A 23,194-nucleotide genomic window follows, 5' to 3' on the forward strand; every position below is an offset into this window, starting at 1 on the left:
GAAAAAGTGGGTAAAGTATGAGGACGAAAAATGTAATTTTCCCGTATAGGCGGAAAAAGCACGTGATCATGCTATTTTAACCCCATTCTTAAATGTATTTATGATTCGTCCCCAATTTCAGTATATTCCTACAATTTCGTACAAAAAACAAACATGTTAATTTCCAATTTTCTTTTAACAAAAGAAAAACAAATTAAATATTAAATTAAAAAAATGGCAAATTACAACCACACCTGAGATATGTTCAAATTACGAAAAAAAACCATCTTAGTAATTACATCCACCCCTTCTTTTAAATATTTTCAATAAAATTTATGTAATACAATTATTTACCGAACCAAATCGTATATTCAATTCGGTAAATGGTACGAAATGTTGGCGTACCGAAATTTACCGAATTAACATCCTAATTAAATTTACCTCTGGAGGGATTTTTTTGCAATATAATACATAGTTGACGGGTGACTATAATTACCCAAACATGAGGGGCCTTTCGTAATTTAACCTTAACCCAGGCTTGGCCTCCTCCCCCGACCCCAAACCCTCAAACCCAATTCTACATCCACCGTCCGCCGCAAACCTCAACTTCAACACACGTCTGCGATTATCTCAATTTTGTGCGATGAAGAAGCTCCAAAATATGGGCGGAAAAGGGTTTGGGAAAGCTCCAACCCAGCCGAAAGTTCGTCGGAGAAATTGTTGGCGGAAGATATATATTTTCCGAGCCGGAACAATTGGGAGCGGTCATACGGAAGGGAGCTTTTAAAATAAATTCATCCTTTAAAATTAATTTTTTGAGCGGTGAAAAATAAATTTAAAATTATGTGATTTTAGTTTGGAATGCACTTAAAATAGGGGTGAAAGTCGGATGGATCGAATCGGAATTAGCCTTTTCGGAAAATTTCCAAAAAAAATCGGAAGTACAAAATTAATTCCAATTTCAATTCCAAAATTTTCGGAATCTAAAAATTCATTCCAATTCCAAAAGGCCCGGAAATTTCGGTCGGAAAAAAAAAATCGGAAATCACATAAGCTTTAAAATTTCAAAACTTAGCCGAAATTTTCTAAAATGTTCATAATTTTTCGAAAATAAGAACATCCACGTCGATAAAAGTAAAACTAATAACTACTAAATTTCAATTCCAAAAATAAATAAACATAAACACATCATAATATCCAATTAAACTTCTAGCAACAATTCATTATGTCAAAATCCTAAAACAAAACTTAATTATATAATATATACTATTTATAGGTGTATTTTTCAAAAAAAAAATCGGATTTTTTTGGAATTAATTTCGAAATTAAACAGGATCAAAAATCGGAAATTCCAAATTTATTTTATATAATTCCAATTCCAATCCAAAAAAATCGAAAAATTTCGAAAGTCGGAATGAAAAAAGTTGTTCCAGGATTGGGACTTTTCGGATCGTAACCGGCGGGAATTGGAAAATCTGTTCCAACTTGCACCCCTAACTTAAAAGAAGAAGAAGTGGATTCGAATTAGGAAATAAAATTAGAATCAAACGTTAATTAACAACATTAATGAATTAATTCCTTAAATATGTCCAGTTCTAACAAGGAAAGGAAATTTATTTTTTCTTATTATTTTGAAATAGGGGAAATGAGTGATAACCCCCTAGTTTTGCAAATATATATGAGGAGGTCCAATGATTTTTTTTGTCATAGTCAAAAACCCAAATTATAATCTTAATTAGTCAGACCCCCCTGAGGTCAAGTGATATGACTGTTTTACCCTTAATTGGTAGTTTTTGGGAAATAAGGCTAATAAGTCACGATCTCTCGTTTGTTTTCTCTTCCCCACCCAAAACCCTAATCTTCTTCTCTCAACCCACAGCCCCTCCGTCTCCAAGCGCCGCTCCACCATCTTTTGTCAATCTACCGCTTCAAAGCCGCCGTCGCCGCCGATGATTCACCCTTCGCAGATCCGCTTGATTTCCTACAACAATTTGCGGCAAGCGCCGCTGTTCGACTTCGGCAAAGAAGATGAAGACGGTGTCGTATCAATGGCGCCGGACATGTTCAGACCACTGAGATCCGTCCTCTTCTGTCGGGATTCGTTCGCCTTGGATCCCTCCAATCGCCGCCCCTACTGCCGACAACGGATCCGGCTCCTTGTATATTACACGGTAGGTAGTTTATATATCAATTATTTCCCCTTGTGTGTGGTCTGCATCTATTTAGATTTGTAAATCATGTGTTTGTGTGTTGGATGTTAATATACACAGTAAAATATGATAAATGCATAAGCCTCTTGCAGGCTTCATCATAGAAATCAAATCAATGATGGCTATCAAGGAGCAGGATCTGGAAGGGGATATGGAAGGGCTGGAAGTGTTATTAAGGTTTGTAAACAGTAACATCATAATTCTTTGTTATATGTCTTTTTATTTGATGTATATGCTCCAGTTTCACTCAACCTTTTGGATCAATAGATATGGATTAACATTGTTTCATTTTAATATCACTTTGTTTCATTTTGTTGGTTTGTTTTTAGTGGATGTGTTAATTCAGGCTCACTCGCTACCAATTTGTTTGCAGGTGGTGGCTTGTTTGGTTGTTCGAGAAAGGGATTGTGTTTGAACAACTTCTATGAACTAAGTTGTTGTTGAGAGAAAGAAAATGGTGTTCGTCAATTCAAAACAGTTCTTTTGCAACCTATAAATGAGAGTTGTTGTCCTATTTGAAAAGTGGGATTTGAATTGTAATCATATATATGTAGTCATATACGGTCACAAGTGGTCATATACGTATAGTCATATACAGTCACAAGTGGTCATATACGTATAGTCATATATAGTCACATGTGGTCATATACGTATAGTCATATATAGTCACATGTGGTCATATACGTATAGTCATATATAGTCACATGTGGTCATATACGTATAGTCATATATAGTCATATATAGTCACATGTGTCATATACGTATAGTCATATATAGTCATATATAGTCACACGTGGTCATATACATATAGTCATATATAGTCATATGTGGTCATATACATATAGTCATCTATAATATAACATGTAGTTTCATGTAGTAATATATAGTTATATACAAGTTATGTGGTTTTTCTGATGTGTAGTGATCTTGATGATTGTGGTTTTTTTCAATTTTTTGTTGGGTACTAATTGATTTATAATATCAAGATTCAAATTGTGAATTTATTTGTTGGTGTCTGAAGTTTTTTTTTATATAATCAACGGTTTACCATAACGTTGGGTTAAAAGACAGTACATGACTACATATAATACTATAGTCATGTGTAGTCAATTTCGGTACAGTAAATTTATTAAAAAAATTAAAAATTAAAAATTAAAAAATTAAAAATTAAAAAAAAAATCAAAAAATTAAAAAAAATTAAAAATTAAAAAATTAAAACAAAAATCTAAAAATTAAAAAAAATTAAAAATTAAAAAAAAATTAAAAATTAAAAAATTAAAATAAAAAAATACAAAAGATGGTATATATAAAAAATAATAATAAAATAAAAATTTATATTTTTTTATTAAATAAATCTATAAAATGATAAATGCAGGTCCATAAATGCTAATGCAGTTAGCCATAATGCTGAATGCAGTTTCCAAAAATACTGAATGCAGTTGGGTGAAAATTGCACATAAGGGCACAATAGTACTTTTGCCTCTCCAGGGGGCTATCTCAAAGAAAGAATTTTAGGGGTGGACTTATGCCTATATATTTTCTATATGAGGGGTGTATGTCAAATGGACCCTTTGAAATATTACTGTCAAGTGCACATCATATTTGATCATATGTTACTTAATTATTTTCTATGATATGTTAGATCGATTTAGTGTTTCACATAAATTGCACTATTGTCACACTTGAGGTATGTCCAAATTACAAAAAAACCCTCTTGTTTTGGTAATTACAGCCACCCCTCCTTTTAAATATTTTCAATAAAATTTATGTAATACGATTATTTACCGAACCAATTAATCGTATATTCAATTCGGTAAATGGTACGAAATATTAGCGTACCGAAATTTCAGTTCGATTTTACATAATTAACATCCCTAAATTTACCTCTGGAGGGATTTTTTTTGCAAGATAATACATAGTTTAGGGGTGACTGTAATTACCCAAACATGAGGGGGTTTTCGTAATTTGCCCTTAAAAGAAGAAGTGGATTCGAATTAGGAACAAAATTAGTAGATGTCCAGTTCTAACAAGGAAAGGAAAGGAAATCCAAAAATATTTCCTAATACAATTCTGACTACTTAATTACCTGCTTATATATACATACATATACGCATTCATTCATTCATCTCATTATTATTATTCAATTCACAATTTCAAAAACAAAATCACAGAAAGAAATTAATAGAGCAATGGAGATGAAATTAGGGCATAAGAAGATGAAGTTGTTTGGTTTCCAATTTTATGTTCCCATAAACGACGAACAACTTCATAATAATATTCCCCCACCACCACCGGAATATTCTTCTGCTCCGACCGTCGACGTCGACGGCCCCCCAAGTACGATTTCACTACACGTTGATGATGTTCAAGAATCTCACGTTTCCGCCGCCACCGCCGCTGCTGATAGCATCACCGGAAACCCCGACCCTTCTTCCGCCGCTGCTGATGTCATCACCGGAAACCCCGACCCTTCTTCCGCCGCCGCACACGAAGAAGAAGTTCATAAACCCCCACCAACGGAATATTCTCCTCCTCCGACCGGCGACGGCTCCTCAATTACGCTTTTACTACACGTTGTTCAAGAAAAGCGTGTTCTTGAATCCCACGACGCCGCCGCCGCCGCCGATGTCATCACCGGAAACCCCGGCCCTTCTTCCGCCGCCGCCCACGTAGAAGAAGTTCATAAACCCCCACCACCGGAATATTCTCCTGCTCCGACCGGTGATGGCTCCTCAATTACCCTTTTACTACACGTTGTTCAAGAAAAGCGTGTTCTTGAATCTCACGACGACGTCGCAAAAATTCCGATGAATTCGAAACCCACAAGGAAAAGGAAGTTCGCCGAGGAAATTCATGATCACCCATCATCATCATCGAACATTAATAATGGTGCCGTCGTCGTCTACGATCCAACGCCACTGCAATCTTTTCCGCAGACGATGAATCATCAAGAAGCGGTGGGCCCCACTTCCCCAGTTCCAACACCCACCACCATCAACGGCCGCCGGAAAAACAAAAAGGCAAAATCCGACGAAAAGAAACCGGCAGAGAAAAAACCAAAGCGGAAAACCAGCAGCGACGACGACGAAGATGCTGTTCTACCTCCGGAGGAGATTCGATGGTTAATGGAAAAAATCAACTCCGGAAACGAAAACGGGGCAAGTAGTAGTAGTAGTACTAGGGCTGGACCCGTTTTCTTGTACCGCAAGAAACTCGAAGTATCCGACATACGGTCGGATCTGAATAGGCTGATGGTGAACAGAGAAGATGAGTTGTTGGAATTTCTGACCGAGGAAGAAAGGGAAGCTGTATTAATTCCTCGAGATCAAGAAACGAAACCACGAGGATTGAAGTTAACCGGGGTCGATCAAAACGGCAAGCTTTATAAGCTGTGTTATATATTTTGGGGAAGCTTGAACAAAACAGCTATTAACAAACAATGGAATAAACTAGTCTCCGAGCACAACGCCAAGAAAGGCGATACCGTCGAAATCTGGGGTTATCGACTCAACAACAACGAAAACGAGCCCCGTTTTGTTGTCATCTTTCGAAAGGCTAATCAGAACGTGGTTGATGATAAAGAAGCTGCTGGTTCAAGTAGCCTTTGTTAGATTCTTTCAGTTTGTTTTAATTGTCTTGTGAATTAATTTGGAGCTTATTAAGTTATTAGGTTAAGATAGTTTTCAAACTCTTACGAGTTACGCCGGTTCGATTTGAATTTTTCTAATTTTCCGATTTGAATCTTAAACAGTAATTCGCTTTATCGAATTTTTACAATCTGCTTTGACTATATACAATTCTTACGTATAAAAATGTATATTATTTTTGTGTTAAAAAATAAAACTTAGGGCGAATTGCAGCCACCCGAGGTAAGGTTAAATTACGAAAAAAAAACCCTGTTGTTCGATTAAATACAATCACTCCTCAACTATGTATTGTTTTACGGAAAAACTCCCCCTTGAGTAGGTAAATTTGACACTCTAAGGGGTGCATTGTAATTATGTAAACAAGAGGGGTTCTTTCATCATTTGACTTTACTTGGGGAGTGGACGTAAATTTTCCTAAAATTTACCATCTTGTTTGAAATAAATAAAAATTATAAAACATGAACTAAATAAATAAAAAATGTATGAAACTATATTTTATATTGAAAATACTTGATAAAAAAAATGAGTGACAAGTTTGATAATAAGTACTTTTCAAAAGAACTGTGAAAAATAAATAGCATGCATGGCTTCTCAACGTGTATCAAACAATAATATTTAAATAAATAAATAAATTAATTAGCTAATTTTCTTTTCTCCTGAAACCCTAATTCTCATCAACCTTGGAAATATTTCATGTTCCATTATTTCTTAACCAGTCAGGAATTTAGGACCGATAAATAACACATTGTGAACGGTAAGAGTTATTAAGTTATTAGGTTAAGAGCGCGCGGTAGCACTAGTTCGTTATCAAACTATATTACGAGCTACGCCGGTTTCACTAGTAGAAAATTTGCTTATTAATACGAATTTTTTTGCCTGGTGAAAAATCGTAATAAAAGGTATTTTTTACTACGGAACAATTTTGAAGTCTTAGTAAATACTAGGATTTACCGTAGCAAAAAAGTATTTGGTACGGCCATTTACCGTAGCAAAGCTTTTGTCACGCCTGTATATGCTACGGGTAAAATCATAGCAAATGCATAGCAAAAATCATTTTACTACGAATTTGATACCTTTTTCCTACGGTTAATGATCGTAGTAACAAGCCATTTTTCTACTTGTGTTTGTTTCGAATTTTTCCAATATTCCGATTTGAATCTTACATATATAGCAATTTGATTTGACATAATTGTATGTATTTTTTACAATCTGCTTCGATTATATACGATTCGTACGTTTAAAAATATATATTATTTTTGTGTTTAAAAAACAATATTTAGGGTCAATTGCAGCCACTCCTGAGATAAGGTTAAATTATGAAAAAAAAAGAAAAAAAAAAAACCCTTATAGTTTGAGTGATTACAACCACCCATCAACTATGTATGTGTTGGATTTCATTATAATCATTGTATATACGCTTTAATTTGTTATATCTATACATAATTTAATTTTGGATACTTCAGTTTTGATGCACTCTTATTTTTTTGAAATTGTTACACATTTTGTGTTATTTTATGTCTATACATCTCAAAAAATATTTCGGGGCACCGTCCCCGAACCCCGCTACTCGATATGGGCCCTCATTTCAAATTGTTTTTCAAATCTCGCGTAGGGCTCCCGAATTCTCAGTATCGGGCATGTCTCTACATAATTATAATTTAAAGAGTTTTTAATTACATTACACATACAATTAAGTAATGTGTAGCTCACCTGGATCGAATGAATTTCAATGATTTACATTCCTCTATTTATCCTTGTCGGATCGGGATTTCGCCTTTTTTTTTTTGGTGCAACTAATAATCTAATAATTATTAACCCGATTAAAATAAAATAAAAGCGAGGTCGCTTGTTTTTGTCAAAATATATATATACTTGAATTACCAGTTATAACTCAACCTAATTCAAATAGGAAAAATCAGAATTAATTATGTATTAACAAACGGCATCTAATTAGTATCACAACCCATACAAAATACGTATACCTTGGGCCCCAAGACACTAATTAATAATTAATTAATTATACACACTATAAACAACAAACTATAAACAGATTCTCAACAACGTTAAAAAAAAAAAAAAATCAACAAACTATAAAGAGCAATCTTTTACTTCTCTTAAAACCCTATTCTCATAAATATTTCCTTATCTAATTTTTTTTTTTCTTTCTTGAAATTCATTCCTGAAAATTATAATTCGATACCATGGATAGTAACTCTGAATACCATCCATTATTCACCTGCGAATTGACCAAAAGCGAATTCATGGTCGAAAATCCCGTTGTCACCGGCGATATCGACTTCCACTTTTCTTTCCACGTGGAATTTTCCGACTGGATATTCCGGCAAGATTCGGAGCTGCCGCTGTTTCTCCGACAAGTACACAGCCACCCTGTAATTAACCACGTTGTCCGTGTGAGGCGCGGGAATTTATTTTCAGAAAAGACGAAGAGATCCGTTGTGGAAGAACTCAAAGAACGCTTCGTTGTCGAAGAAGTTGACCGTGTTAGAGGCTTGGTCGATTATGCATGGGAAAAAGCCAATAAAATCGTCATGTCGAATCTTTCGTGCTTCAGTCTTCTCAATCTTGAGATTGATGTTTTCTTGGAACACCGAATTGTTTTTCTCGAGGAAGGTAATAGTATTCGTATGATTCCCGCGGCAGATTCGTCGATCGAGGGGCTGAAGACCGTGGATGTTGAAGAATTTTCTTGCCGGAATAATAGTTGCTCGGTTTGCTTGGAAGACTTATCCGGTGGTGGCGGTGAAGAAGTGGTATTATTATCTATGCCGTGTTCGCATATTTTTCATGGCGATTGTATCAAGACGTGGCTGAGGAGTAGCCATTATTGCCCGCTTTGCAGATTCGAGATGCCGACGAGTTCGATATAGATCTAGAATAATGTATTGAAAATTTTGTTTTATGTATAAAATTTAATTTGGGGTACTTCAAGTTTTCTCCATCTGTTTAAAAATCAAAAGATTATGATTTTTAAGATTTTATCATTGTGCAGTGTAATAATAATCCTTAATTTTTGTAACATATCAATTTGTACACAATTGTAATTTTCAAACTTAAGATAAAAAATAGTAATTTAAACTAGAATTAATTTCAATAACAATATATTTTAATGTCAACCTTTATTAATATGATGATATATAATGATTTTTTTTTTAAATTTGCCCTAATGAATATGCTACAATGATGTTTTGTTTTTCTTACAAACTTTATCTTGGGGTAACTCTTTCTTCTATGTCCATGCATATTTGTAATTATGGTCCCTTTATATATTTTTTTAGCGTAAATTACAACTACTCCTGAGGTATGGTCAGTTTATAAAACAACCCCTCTTGTTTAGATAATTACATTTAATCCCCTGAAATATGTTTTTTTCTTACACCTCCACCCTTATGGTGTCAAATTCAACATAATCATCTAGATTTCGTGGACTGTGCAATAGTTTGTACTTGTTTTGCGTAAAAATACAGTTTCTGATTCACCACAATCTGATATATACAAGCCGAAAAACACATATTACGATCATCTTGCTTCAAAATGTGAAGTTCAAATGGGATAAAACAGGTACAAAAGTGATAATATTCCATATAGTCTCGAAAATTCCACTAAATTTGAAACCACAAGGGTGGACATGTAAAAATATGTATAGTTGAGGGGTAGTTGTAATTACCCAAAGAGGAGGGGGGTTTTGTAAATTGACCATACCTCAGGGGTGGTTGTAATTTACCCTTCTTTTATTATATAGTTATTATTAAATAATATTTTTATTTTGTAAACAAAATTAAAAATTAATCCTAAAATGTATGATAAATTTTCAATCCAAATTAATTTCTTATCCATTTCATTCTATTTATTTTCTATATTTGGGGATAACATCACATTAATTATTCCTCTTATATGATTATCTATCCTCTAAATATTAATTAAACAATCTCGTATTTCATTCTATAATTCATGGCTTCTTCCTAGAGTTAATTTCCATATTTGCCTTTTGAAGTCTCTCTCTCTCTCACACACATTCAAACACTCAATACATATACACAATAGGGTCTGTATTCTATGCTACATTCGGTGGATTTCACTGCATTATATCTTTTGTATCATACACGTGTCTAGCATAGTAAAAGACCAATAAATACACGCAGTCAGTACTTATTCAGACACACACACAAAACTCTCACATACATTCAGACAAACACACACACACAAGACAATCACCCTTTGAATACACACTGATAAGTGTTCATTTTGCATGATTTTCACTTATCAATTCTTCGAGTTTTGGTCTTCGTTCGTCCGAGTTTTCGGCTTTATTTGTATATATTATGTTGTTTTTGTTTTATTTTTATTTTAGGAAAAGAGAAGTTATTTTTGCCGATTCGAAACGATTTTGGAAGCGAAGCCGAAAATCAAACCAAACACGCACTACAAGAAAAAATGGTTTTAGTGACGATTTGTTATGGTTGCTAAAAGTAAGAAAATGGTTGCTAAAACTTATAGCGACCAAATTAGGCTTGGTCACTCGTGGTCACAACAGGGTGGCTACTAAAAGTATCAGTGACGAGCAAATCAGTTGGACGCTACATACATAGATTTAACGACCATCCAATAATGGTCATTAAAGATGGAATCATTAGCGACAAATATTTGACTCGCTAATGTTAAAATTAATGGTCGCAATAATATTAATATGGTTGTTATAGGTATATATATAGTGACCAAATATTTTTGGTTGATAAATGATATTCTTTTAGCAACCAAGTAGGTGGTTGCAATAGATTTTATATGGCCACAAACATAACATATTTTAGTGACCACATTGCGACCAATAAATTTATTGCTCAAAATAATAATTTAACTACAAGAATAGCTGGTTGCAATAAATTTTTATTTGTCACAATATATACCTCAATTTATGTGCATATAATAAATTTATTGCTGCTAAAAAAAAAAGACCAAATAACAATTGTAAGGAAAAATAATTAAAATTGATAGCTAGTTTGTACAAATTAGTAAGTAGCTAAGTAATTGTTGACAAGTCAATTAAATCAGTGATTAATACATATACAGGAGAAATCAAACACTGTCTTGCATACTAGTTGAACTAAACACCGTAATGACAACATTCACATCTGGAACTTGATTGAAGTAACATTATGAGATTCAACTGCCTCTCTGCCTCTCTTTGGGTGCCTGAAATTGGATGCCACAAAGAATCAGAAGACATACATGCAATAGTTTTCCCAATGTACTGATCATATAAGCAAAAAACACAACAAGGAAAATCTTATGGAATTAATCGATTTACCTTATCAGTAGAGCCACTAACTAAACTTTACCCTCAATTGCAAATTTGGCACTTAAAATTTATAACCTACGTAAGAGATGAAAATAGGGATCCAAGTTTATGAGAAACCAAGTTCAACGAATTTATCATAAAGAAACATGAAATGAAATATGCATATGATGCACCAGTTTTACCTTGTTTAAATGCACCAGTTACTACCTGACCTTCTGCAGGTCTGTCAAACATAACAACTTGTTAATCAGATCCAATAAATATAATGGCAATTACATCCTGAAATAATTATAGAAAAGCAATATAATAGCTAGCATAAATGTAAACTTAGATTTTCCAGCTATATGTAAGACATGAACATATACCTTTTGTATGTCAATTTCTGTTTGGGGTGGAAAACAAACTTGAATTGAACACAATGCCATTTAATAATCTGAACAGCCATAGCTATTCTTACCAAAGAAAATGTGATCCCAATTCAAGTTGTTAATAAGAGGTCAGGACTCGACCGGCCTTTATCTAAGAAGTCGAGGGAAATACACTATTTATTTAATAACATTTTTTGGATTACCTTAGTCGTAAAAGAAAAGTGCAAAATAAAAGAATTATGTTGTTTCTCATGTTATCCTATTATTCACGAGTAACTATTCCACTTACCTCTTATGAATCAAGTGCGGGGATTGCAAGTAGAAGATAAGATACAATAATATGTTCCCTGCTCATCCGTGGTTCTAAATCCATTAACCTTTGCTCCAGACATTGTATTCGGGAATGCAGTGCCGCCTCAAACTACCTAAAAGAATTTCACAATGTATATATGTTAGGCTCTTTTAAAGTAATGAGCTATAATATCCGAAAAGAAACATCAACGTTGGTAGTGAACATCAATGACTGCAAATGTGGAGGACAACAAACCTCAAGCACAAATGGCATCCATGGCCTCCATTCATGTTTTTCGGATTTTAACTGGGTAACATTCTATCTATAAAAACTCTTCCCCTTTATTGTTAGTAACCCATCACCAAATATAAAAACTTCTCCTTTTTTACTGTTAGTAACCCATAACCAAATATTAGTTCATTGACAATATGTGAGAAATATGTACCCAATTAATAACAAAGATATATATTTAATGCAATAAACAAAAATCTCAACCAAATATTTCAATTTTATCCAATGTTTAAGAGCCCAACAAATAAGAAGTCAGATTCAATCTAAAAAATCTCAATTAAGAATTCAATTTTAAGTCGTTTATAATGATAAAATAAATTCCAAAACGAATATAAATATGAATAAACTATATAATTTCTTGTTTCCGATTTCAAGATTTGGGATTACTGAGAAACCTGAGAAATCATGAAGAAATTGTGCTTAAGTGGTCGACAACAAGGCCGACGGGGGCTGTAGAGACGACGCGAGATGAGGTGAGGGTTCATGATAGTTATCTTCATATACTATGCGATGGATCGAGGGTCGATTACTGAGCGATCGATAGACGGAGCCGATTATCAAGGGATGAATCGATTGAGCCGATTATGGGTCGAGGGAGGCTGTAAAACCTAAAACCGAAGAATGGATCTGATATACAATTGTAAGAAAGAGGGGTTTTCTTTTTTTTTTTTGGATGGAAAAGAGAGAGGGGTTTTCAATCCCGTATAAACTATTATTATATAAAATACATTAATACAAATTTGCACATGTATTTCATTATAAAAAAAAACTATTATTATATAAAATACATTAATACAAATTTGCACATGTATTTTATTATAAAAAAAATCTACATCATACCTTGCGTATTTATTAAAAATAAGAACCTATAAATAAAATTAAATATATTTTGAAAAGTACAAATACTGGGTTAGTGTATTATTATTTTGTTAAGAAATAAATTTTGGAATTAGGATTTTCATATATTAATTAGTTTAAATAAATTTTAAAAATTTCAAATGGTTGCTTTTAGAAAACTATTAGCAGCCAAAATAATTCCGTTAATGTTCACTCCAAAAATTTATAGCAACCATTAATCATTTTGTTATCAAATTAGTCGCTATTAATATTATTTACAGTGACCATTAAATGAAGGTCGCTAAAGAGTAGAGATTTGGTCACTATATAACTACTCAACTCTGGACAAATTATAGTGACCATTTATAGCTACCAAATATTAGTTGGTTGCAAAACAAATACGTAAATTGACTATTGCAACCAAATTAGTACTGGTCGTTATATGCATATATGCAGTGACCATTTTCTGATCATCGCTGAAAAATTGGTTGCTAAAGCTAGTTTTTCTTGTAGTGACGTGCAAAAGTGCATTCTCGCGGATTGTGGCACTGTTTCGTATTTCCAGCATAACTCTTTCATACAACCTCCGATTGAGCTTATTCAAGTGGCCTAAGAAAGCTAACTTCAATATCTACAACTTTTGTGAAATGCAAAATTGTCAAATTCGGGCTAAAAAAGGGTCAAAACAGTGTTTGAAGATGGCGCAGAAGCCCAGATCGCGATCCAGCATTCCGGATCGCGATCTGGGGGGTCCGACAGAGCTGAATGATTGAAGATCCAGATCGCGATCCAGGAAGTCGGATCGCGATCTGGGGGTCCGACAGAGCTGAAATGGGTCAAGATCCAGATCGCGATCCACATTCATGGATCGCGATCTGGCATGGCGGTGCACAATTTTCGAGGCAAGATATTTGTGTTTTTGCAAGCCCCCTATAAATAGAACAAGCTTCCTCTCCATTTAGACGCCTAACACTTCCGGCTTCAACTTCTTCTTCGGTTTTCTCTTCGGTTCTCGCCAGTTCTTCGCGGGAAGCTTCGACGAGGGTTTCGACTCGGGTTTTTCATAAGCTTTTCTTTACGTTTAGTTTATAATTTCTCGTGTTCTTCATTTTGATGCTATGTTTGTAATGAACTGAGCATTTTCTTTTAGGGAAATGAAACCTTGTATATATTGATTTTGATTTCCAGATCTGTCATCTATTTGTCGTTCTTTGATTATGTTTATGTTTTCCTGTATTAAATGCTTTCGATTGTTTGGCCAACAGTTGAATTGATTCTAAATGGGAATGAACTCGAGAGAGGATTTCTTGTTTGATTTTAGGAAAACATAGCTCGGGTTGTGGAAACAGAGACGTGATGCACCTCGGGTAGCCCTTAAGGACTTGACCTAAATGCTCTCTTAATATCAGGTTCTGAATGGAGACGTCGGACCTGTGGGTAGACTCTAACAGCACTGGAGACGGGGGTTAGGGTATTTTAGTGTCTGGGTTAGCGAATATAGAATTGACATTAGATTCGGATTTGTAGATCTTTATCGATTGTACATTGGTGAATTTTACCCTAGAAGCCATCACACGTCGGAATTCCTCGCTTATACTGGCGGACCGTTGTTTTTATTTTTGTTTCCTTTTAGCTTCATGTCATCTCCCATCTTTTTCTCCCGTCTAGATAAAGTTTAGGATAGTATAATTACGGTACTTGGTAGATTTAGGAACTTAATTCCCTGTGGATCGATATCCGGAATTCACTATTCTGCAAAACGCGATACTGTACACTTGCGGTTATCTATACGTAGGTTTTACGCGTATCAAGTTTTTGAACACACACCAAAAAAGAAACCCTAGGAATTCGGCATCCAAATCTTCCCGTGACACAAAAATGGTTGGAAACTCAAAAAATCAAGAAGTAAGACAAAGTTGTAAGACATGACTCTATTTTTTGATTTAATTCCTTCAAAATTAATCATTTTGATTTTGTTTTTCTTGAATTCTGATTTTTTGAGATGGGTTTCTTGAAAATGTTTCACAAGATTTTTTCGAACTACTTTTGAATGAACTCAAAAATTATCATCATATAAGAGGATATTGTCACTATTACCACAATTATTGTGCTAAGACGACACATACAATGTGCAACTCATGCCCATATATGTAACCATACATATTTACGCTTATAACGATCATAAGTTTTTTTTGATAATAAGTTGCTTTTAATGATCATATACGTAGAAAATATAATCACAATTATGTAGACTGCATATTTTTTTAAGACTAGTTTTGATTGACTTTCCTAACGAATGTTACACAGAATGAAACAAGTGAAAGGAATATGTAGTATCACTTATTTCCTTCCCGACAAGAAGGAAGGTCGGCTTTAGGAGTGAAAATGCTTCCAATCCAACAACACGGCGTTTTGATTCCTCTTGACGAAATATCAAATCCATCAGTTCAACCGAAGTATAACTTATCGTTGCAAGAACGGTTGGAGGGTTGGGTAGTGCAAAAGAGAAAACGAAATGGCTCGAAAGCAAGTGATAAAGTTATAGATCACACAATTTTCTTACCATATATATTTTAAATAAAATATGTATGTCATACTATTTTTTTTTTTTTGCCAAAAACATTGTGTAACAGTATTATATTCATGGGATAGTTAGTAGCAACTTTCGTTCATTGAAGGAGGTTGCACTTTTTATTCAGTATAGTTGTAGGAGACAAGATCTCGTACAAATTGAAAAGGTAACTACCTTAATTAATTATTTAGTTACTTATTTACCTCTCAAATTGGATACATAATTTATGCATTTTAGTGCTCATTTAAAGGATTTATATACTTCTTTTTAGGAGATGATTGAAAATGAAGAATTTGTAACATCATTTCTTCGTGAATCTTATTGCAACTACTATGAATCTCATGGCGGTGTTACAATAGAAAGTTGTACAAACAATGATATTTCTAGTGAAGAAGAAAATACAACAGAAGGAATGTGACATATGTTGCCAGTATTAACAATAATGTTAATTTTTTTATTGGCAAAAATTAAGCCCATTTATCTAGATTGAATGCTCTTAATTTTGAACAGGCAATCCAACAGAGAACATGCGGGAAGAAGATGATGAGATGAACAGTGAAGAATTCAGTATATTTTCTTATGCTTGTGACAATCCAATCACCTAACTGTAGCTCGATGTATATATTTCTTGTGTTGTATTATTTGTTGGATACAACTTTTAGTGAGATTGACGGTGACTCATAGTTTTCAATGCAATGGTTACATATAATATCAGTATCATATCTTACTATAATATAATATCATGTTGCAAATATAACGTATTGAAGAATTAATTGGTTTAGATTAATATTTTTTTTTAATATTGCATTTCATGTGAGGTTTTGTGCACATGCATGTGCGTGTGCGTTTAGAGAGACGTGTGCATTGATCGTGTGATGTATGTGTATGGATGTGTATTGAAAATGTGAGTGTTAGACCACGTACAATTACATCAATCACAATAACTTTTAGGAAAAATATAATTTTGGTCATTCAACTTAATGATTAAAATTAATTTATGCTATGTGCTCGCGTTTCGGTAACCAATATTGTGTAAAAATATCAAAATCGTAAAGTAAAAATAAAAACATAAATTTACTTCCAAGTCAAAATTGCAATTGTCCATGTTTTTCTACATATTCCTATTCGTCAAAAATGTTTTAAAATGAAATAAAAAGAAATGGTCAACTAAAATGACATCTCAAGTTGTCAACAATATATTAAAATTTTTTAACTTAGATTGGTTATTTTTTAAACAATTTTATCTCACTAACTAGTTATATCCTAGAAAATTTATTACTGTAATGGAATATACACGAAAACATTCTTTTACAAGGTTAATGGTACATACAAGTTGAACAATATCATAATATTTCATAGGAATTTCTACATATGAAAATTTATTATGAAAAATTAAGATTTTCTCGAACTACCTTTGAATGAACTCAAAAATTGTTAACATATAAGAGATTATTGTTACTATTTTCACAATTATTGCGCTAAGACGATACATAAAATGTGCGCATCGTTCCCATATATGTAACCATACATATTACGCTTCTAACGATCATATTTTTTTTTGATAAGTTGCTTTTAATGATCATAGACCTAGGAAATATAAACACAACTATGTAGACTGCGTATTTTTTGAAGATCGACTAGTTTTGATTGACTTTCCTACAAATGTTACACATAATGAAATAAATAAAAGGAATATGTATCACTTATTTCGTTCCCGACAAGAAGAAAGGTCGGCTTTAGGAGTGAAAAGGCTTCACATCCAACAATACGGCGTTTTTATTCCTCTTGACGAAATATCAAACCCATCAGTTCAACCAAAGTATAACTTATCGTTGCAAGAACGGTTGGAAGGTTGGGTAGTGCAATAGAGAAAATGAAATGTCGCGAAAGCAAGTGATAAGGTATATATCACACAATTTTCTTAACGTATTTTGAATAAAATATGTATGCCATACTAATTTTTTATTTTTATTTTTTTGCCAAAAACAGTGTGTAAGTATTATATTCATGGGAAAGTTAGTGACAACTTTCGTTCATTGAAGGAGGTTTCACTTTTTATTATGTATAGTTATAGGAGAGAAGATCTCGTACGACTTGAAAATGTAACTACCTTAATTAATTATTTAGTTACTTATTTACCTCTCAAATTGGATACATAATTTTTGCATTTTAGTGCTCATTTAGAGGATTTATATGCTTCTTTTTAGGATATGATAGAAAATGAAGAAATTGTTACTTCATTTCTTCGTGAATCGTATTGCAACTATTATGAATCTCATGGCGGTGTTACAACAGAAAGTTGTACAAACAATGATATTTATAGTGAAGAAGAAAATACAATAGAATGTATGTCATATGTAACATATATTTCTAGTTTTAACAATAATGTTCATTTTTATCGGCAAAAAATAATCCCATTTATCTTGATTGAGTGCTCTTAATTTTGAACAGACGGTCCAACAGAGAACATTGACGAAAAATATAATGAGATGGATAGTGAAGAATTCAATATATTTTCTTATGCTTATGACAACCCAATCACCACATTGTAGCTCGATGTATATATTTCCTTTGCTGTATTATTTTCTTGATACAACTTTTAGTGAGATTGATAGAGTGACTTATAATTTTCAATGCAATGGTTACATATAATATCAATATCACATCTTAGTATCACATATTACTGTAATATAATATCAAGTTGCAAATATAAATTATTGAATAATTAATTGGTCTAGATTAATATTTTTTTAATATTGCATTTCATGTGAGTTTTTTGTGCACATGCATGTGCGTTTACAGTGACGTGTGCATTGATCGTGTAATGTATGTGTATGGATGGGTATTGAAAATGTGAGGGTTAGACCTCAATTACATGGATCACAATAACTTTTAGGAAAAATACAATTTTGATCATTCTACTTAATGATTAAAATTAATTTGTGCTTTGTGCTTGTGTTTAGGTACCCAAAATTGCGTAAAAATATCATAATCGTAAAGTAAAAATAAAAACATAAATTTTACTTCGAAATCAAAATTGCAATTGCCCATGTTTTTCTACATGTTCCTATTCGTAAAAAATGTTTTAAAATAAAATAAAAAGAAATGGTCAACTAAAATGACATCTCAAGTTGTCAACAATATATTAAAGATTTTTAACTTAGATTGGCTATTTTTTAAAATATTTTTATCTCACTAACTAGTTATATCCTAGAAAATTTATTACTGTAATGGAATATACACGAAGAACGTTCTTTTACAAGGTTAATGGCACATACAAGTTGAACAATATCATAATATTTCATAAGATTTTTTACATATGAAAATTTATTATGGAAAATTAAGATTTTCTCGAACTACCTTTGAATGAACTCAAAAATTCTTACCATATAAGAGATTATTGTAATTATCCCCCACAATTATTGCGTTAAGACGACACATAAAATGTGCAAATTGTGCACATATATGTAACCATACGTATTTACACTTCTAACGATCATAATTTATTTTTGATAAGTTGCTTTTGATGATCATATAACTAGGAAATATAAACACAACCATGTAGACTGCATATTTTTTGACGATCGACTAGTTTTGATTGACTTTCCTAACAAATGTTAAACAGAATGAAACAAGTGAAAGGAATATGTATCTCTTAGTTCCTTCCCGACGAGAAGAAATATCGGCTTTAGGAGTGAAAAGGCTTCCAATCCAACAACACGGCGTTTTGATTCCTCTTCACGAAATATCAAACCCATCAGTTTAACCAATGTATAACTTATCGTTGCAAGAATGGTTGGAGGGTTGGGTAGTGCACGAGAGAAAACGAAATGGCTCGAAAGAAAGGTGTATATCACTTAATTTTCTTAACATATGTATGCCATACTATTTTTTTTTTTTTTTTTTTTTTTGTTGCCAAAAACATTGTGTAACAGTATTATATTCATGGGAAAGTTAGTGACAACTTTCATTCATTGAAGGGGGTTGCACTTTTTATTCTGCATAGTTGTAGGACAGAAGATCTCGTACGACTTGAAAATGTAAATACCTTAATTGGTTATTTAATAACTTATTTACCTATCACATTGCATCCATAATTTATGCATTTTAGTGCTCATTTAGAGGATTTATATGCTTCTTTTTAGGAGACGATTGAAAATGAAAAAGGAATTAGACGAATTGGTATAATTGTCGTTCTTGGGTATCATGTGAAGACAAAGTACGAGATTTCGATATATGGGTTGAAATTTCATCTCGGCTTCTATAAAATTCTCATTTTACTACGTGGTACAATAAAAAATAAAAAAAAAATAAAACAAAAAAAAAACAATATTTTTTTATCGTATTAATACGCTTCTGTATGTGATTCACGTCTTTATCAATGCTTTTTGTTCGCGGTTGCGAATTTAATAAAATATTGGAATCTTGCTGAGTGTGTGTATTTTAATATTGTTGCTTTGATTGATCGAGCACCTACAGCTGATAAGATGTTTTAGGAGCTGATAAGCTGTTAGATCTTATTTTAAAAATTATTTTTTAAGGTGTTTGGATATGTAGCTTATAAGTTACTTTTAGTTTTTATAAGTTGTTCAGGTGTTTGGAAATAAAAGGTCTGTTTATCGCTAAAATGACAAAAAAGTACATGACGCCATTGTAACTGTTAAACTAATTCGACTCAAATACTTTTATTCCTAAAATATTATTATAAGTATTTACAAATTAATTTTTCAAATAAAAATAATAATATAAAATTATATATTAAATAAACTAAATAATTTTTTATGTATGTTGATATGACATTTGACATTTTTTTAAAATAAAGACGTGTACTATAATATTTTAAATGAAACACATTTGTGAAAGTTTTAATTTTTTGTCCCATTAATATATAAATATAAAATAAAGGTTGTAAAATAAATATAATTTTTTTTATAGATAAAATAAATATAATTTATTACTGAGAAAATAAGAATATTCGGGTAATTTTATATACATATAAAATATAAATAGAGAATAATTTATTTTATACAATTATTATGATAATTATATTTTAACTAATTATTAATTTTGATAACAAGAATACGTTGTTTTGATAAAATATAAATGTTATTAGTATTCATGTAATATAATAAAGTATTTGAGGGTAATTTTGTATTTTGAGTGTTTTAGTGAAAAAAACAAATACGATCTTAAAGAAAAAAAGTGGGGGTGAATGTACTTTTTTAAAAACATCTTATAAGCTCCCTAACAGCTTATTTTTTGAAAAAAAAAAGATCTTTTTCTAATTTTTTTACCAAATACCTTTTAACATCTTATAAACTCTTAAACATCTTATACGATGTATTTAGGAGTTTATAAGCTTAGCCAAACAGGCTCTTAGTTTCATTGAAATTTTCATTAGTAAAACTAATTTTATTTATTTGAGATAGTGTCCTCACTAACTTGTATAAAATAGGATAAGCTCAAGTATTTTTATGTTTTTTAGTAAAATCCATTAGTTGTAAATTTCATTTGATATGAACCCATATAATTTCTTATGCCCTTTTTACCCTTTCAAACCCTAAAAAAGTTCCCTAAATAGGGTTTGTTTATCTTATTTTATTTTGATAATATTATTTTTGTTTATTTACCTAATGTTGAAGTTAACTAATGCTGAATCAACTAACCGAAGCTCCGACGACATGTCGTCGTAAAAAAAAATTAAAACAAAAAGAAAGATAAAATAAAAGAAAATGGGATGACAACTAATGTTGAAGTTAACTAATGCTGAGTCAGCTAATGCAAGTTAACTAATCGGAGCTCCGATTACCCACCACCTGAAAGAAGAATTAAATAAAAAAAAATTAAAAAAAAATGGAATGTCAATTATGTTGCAGTTAACTAATGTTGAGCCTGCTGACCAAAGCTCCGACGACCCAACACTGGGAAAAAAAAATGAAATGTCAACTAATGTTGAAGTTAATTAATGTTGAGTCAGTTAATGAGAGTTTCGACGATCCGTCGCCCGAAAAATAAATAAATATTAATATATATATATATATATATATTATTGGGTCAGTCTGGACCAGACCGGGTCGGACCGGCCTAGTGGGCGGGTGGGATGGGATGGCGATGGATTGGGCTTATCTCAAATAAAAATATGTAGGGCTATTGTGAGCATTCATAGTTTTGTGGGTTTATTGGAAATGAAAGTTAAAAAATAGACCTATTTGTAGTGAAACTTGAATTTGTGGGTCTATGTCAAACTCGCCATATATATATGGGTCAATTATAAATAAGCCAATCATGGGATACTTATTCATAAAGAGGTCCAGACAAAAACCTCTTTTACAAAAAAATCCAGATATTGTTTAGAGGTGTGTAAAAGATAAAATACCACCCCACATTTTAATATGCTCATCATTTAATTCAATTTAACATCAACTTGACCCAAAATTTCACAAATTATTCAATTTTGACCAAAAAGTCAAATTTCAGTACAATTTCGCCCGTCGCCGCTGTTGACGACTGGTCTCCGGCGTTGATTTTTTTTTTCTAATGCTTTTTCCGCCAATCTCCGGCGTTGACTTTTTCGATTTTTTTTCTTCTTTCTACTGCCGCTGACCGACGGTTAACGCCGGTCTCCGCCGTCTTTTACTTTTTTTTTTTTTGTTCAACATCTTTTTGCCCCGTTTAAATAGTAATATTGTTGTGGTTGACAATCATATTTACTATATTAGTGTTTAACACATTAATATTGTTATATTACTCTCTAGCATAGTAATATTAACACAATAAAAATCGTTATTATTGTGTAATAGAGTAATATTAATATGTTAACCGTTCAACAAAGTCAAATATAATAAAAGGTGAAAAGAAATAATATTGATTTGGTTGACAGTAATATTACCGTTAACCACAGTATTATTATTGTGTTTACAGTACTATTACAATAATAGATAGTCATATTATTACGTTAATCGGTCAACAAATCAAACAAAATAAAAGGGCCAAAAAATAATAATTTGATGTGGTTGACAGTAATATTATTATGTTTACAGTACCGTCAACGACAATAATATAATTACGTTGACTTGTCAACAAATCAAACAAAATAAAGAAAAGCCAAAAAAATAATAATATTATTGTCGCCGGCAGTAAATGTACTGTCAACGATAGTACAATTATTGTCAGCGATAGTATAATTACTGTTAATGACAGTACAATCATAGTCACCGTTCAGCGGTGGGCGTAAAAAGAAAGGACAACAATTTTGGGGAAACAATAAAAAATAAATAAAGTCAACGCCGAAGAACGACGGTCAACGACGGAAACTGGCGGCTGAAAAAAAGAAAAGTCAACCCCGGAAGCCGGTGACCAAAAAAAACAAGTTCAGAAAAAAAAAATTTAAAAAGTAAAAGTCCAAGTTGAAAATACAGACAGTCTGAAAACATACCAGTGAGTTTTCGACCCCATGGTGTCAAAAATTGACTTAACTTTCTACCCCATGGTGTCGATATTTTACTGTAAAGCATTTTTTATCCCTTCTTTATTACTCATTAAACCCTTTTATGTGTAGGTTCGAAAGAAAATTTTCAACGGTACATATATAAAATATATACATTCGAAGTTCCGAACACACGTGGTAGACATAAAAAATATTGCGTCGGATGGCCATTGTGGATTTCGGGCGGTTGCATCAATG

General features: G+C 32.4%; 2 protein-coding genes and 2 long non-coding RNA genes across 5 annotated transcripts; 3 read left to right on the forward strand and 1 right to left on the reverse strand.

Moving 5' to 3' along the window:
• Window positions 1–1,740: 1,740 nt before the first annotated feature.
• LOC148769041 (uncharacterized) lies at window positions 1,741–3,193 on the forward strand. Of its 2 annotated transcripts, XR_016032160.1 has the most exons (4): window positions 1,741–2,150; window positions 2,282–2,366; window positions 2,563–2,805; window positions 2,957–3,193. It is a non-coding gene; the product is annotated as an uncharacterized LOC148769041 (long non-coding RNA). The 2 variants fall into 2 exon arrangements; XR_016032159.1 differs by having other exon boundaries at window positions 1,756–2,150; window positions 2,563–3,193.
• A 1,037-nt stretch (window positions 3,194–4,230) lies between these two features.
• Window positions 4,231–5,957, forward strand: LOC148769042 (uncharacterized). Its single transcript, XM_088820396.1, has one exon. It carries the CDS (start codon window positions 4,379–4,381, stop codon window positions 5,798–5,800), a length of 1,422 nt encoding a protein of 473 aa, XP_088676522.1. The 5' UTR covers window positions 4,231–4,378; the 3' UTR covers window positions 5,801–5,957.
• A 1,991-nt stretch (window positions 5,958–7,948) lies between these two features.
• LOC148769043 (E3 ubiquitin-protein ligase SDIR1-like) lies at window positions 7,949–8,769 on the forward strand. The gene has a single exon (XM_088820397.1). It carries the CDS (start codon window positions 8,038–8,040, stop codon window positions 8,722–8,724), a length of 687 nt encoding a protein of 228 aa, XP_088676523.1. The 5' UTR covers window positions 7,949–8,037; the 3' UTR covers window positions 8,725–8,769.
• A 2,033-nt stretch (window positions 8,770–10,802) lies between these two features.
• LOC148769044 (uncharacterized) lies at window positions 10,803–11,800 on the reverse strand. Its single transcript, XR_016032003.1, has 3 exons — window positions 11,333–11,800; window positions 11,160–11,225; window positions 10,803–11,044 (listed from the first exon to the last, which is right to left on the reverse strand). It is a non-coding gene; the product is annotated as an uncharacterized LOC148769044 (long non-coding RNA).
• Between the last annotated feature and the right edge of the window lie 11,394 nt (window positions 11,801–23,194).

This window comes from Erythranthe guttata, chromosome 7 (assembly GCF_056151865.1).
Source record: "Erythranthe guttata isolate IM_541 chromosome 7, IM_541, whole genome shotgun sequence".
NCBI lineage: Eukaryota > Viridiplantae > Streptophyta > Magnoliopsida > Lamiales > Phrymaceae > Erythranthe > Erythranthe guttata.

Coding starts and splice junctions, on each gene's coding strand:
- LOC148769042 (XM_088820396.1), top strand. CDS start 4,379: ATGGAGATGAAATTAGGGCATAAGAAGATGAAGTTGTTTGGTTTCCAA.
- LOC148769043 (XM_088820397.1), top strand. CDS start 8,038: ATGGATAGTAACTCTGAATACCATCCATTATTCACCTGCGAATTGACC.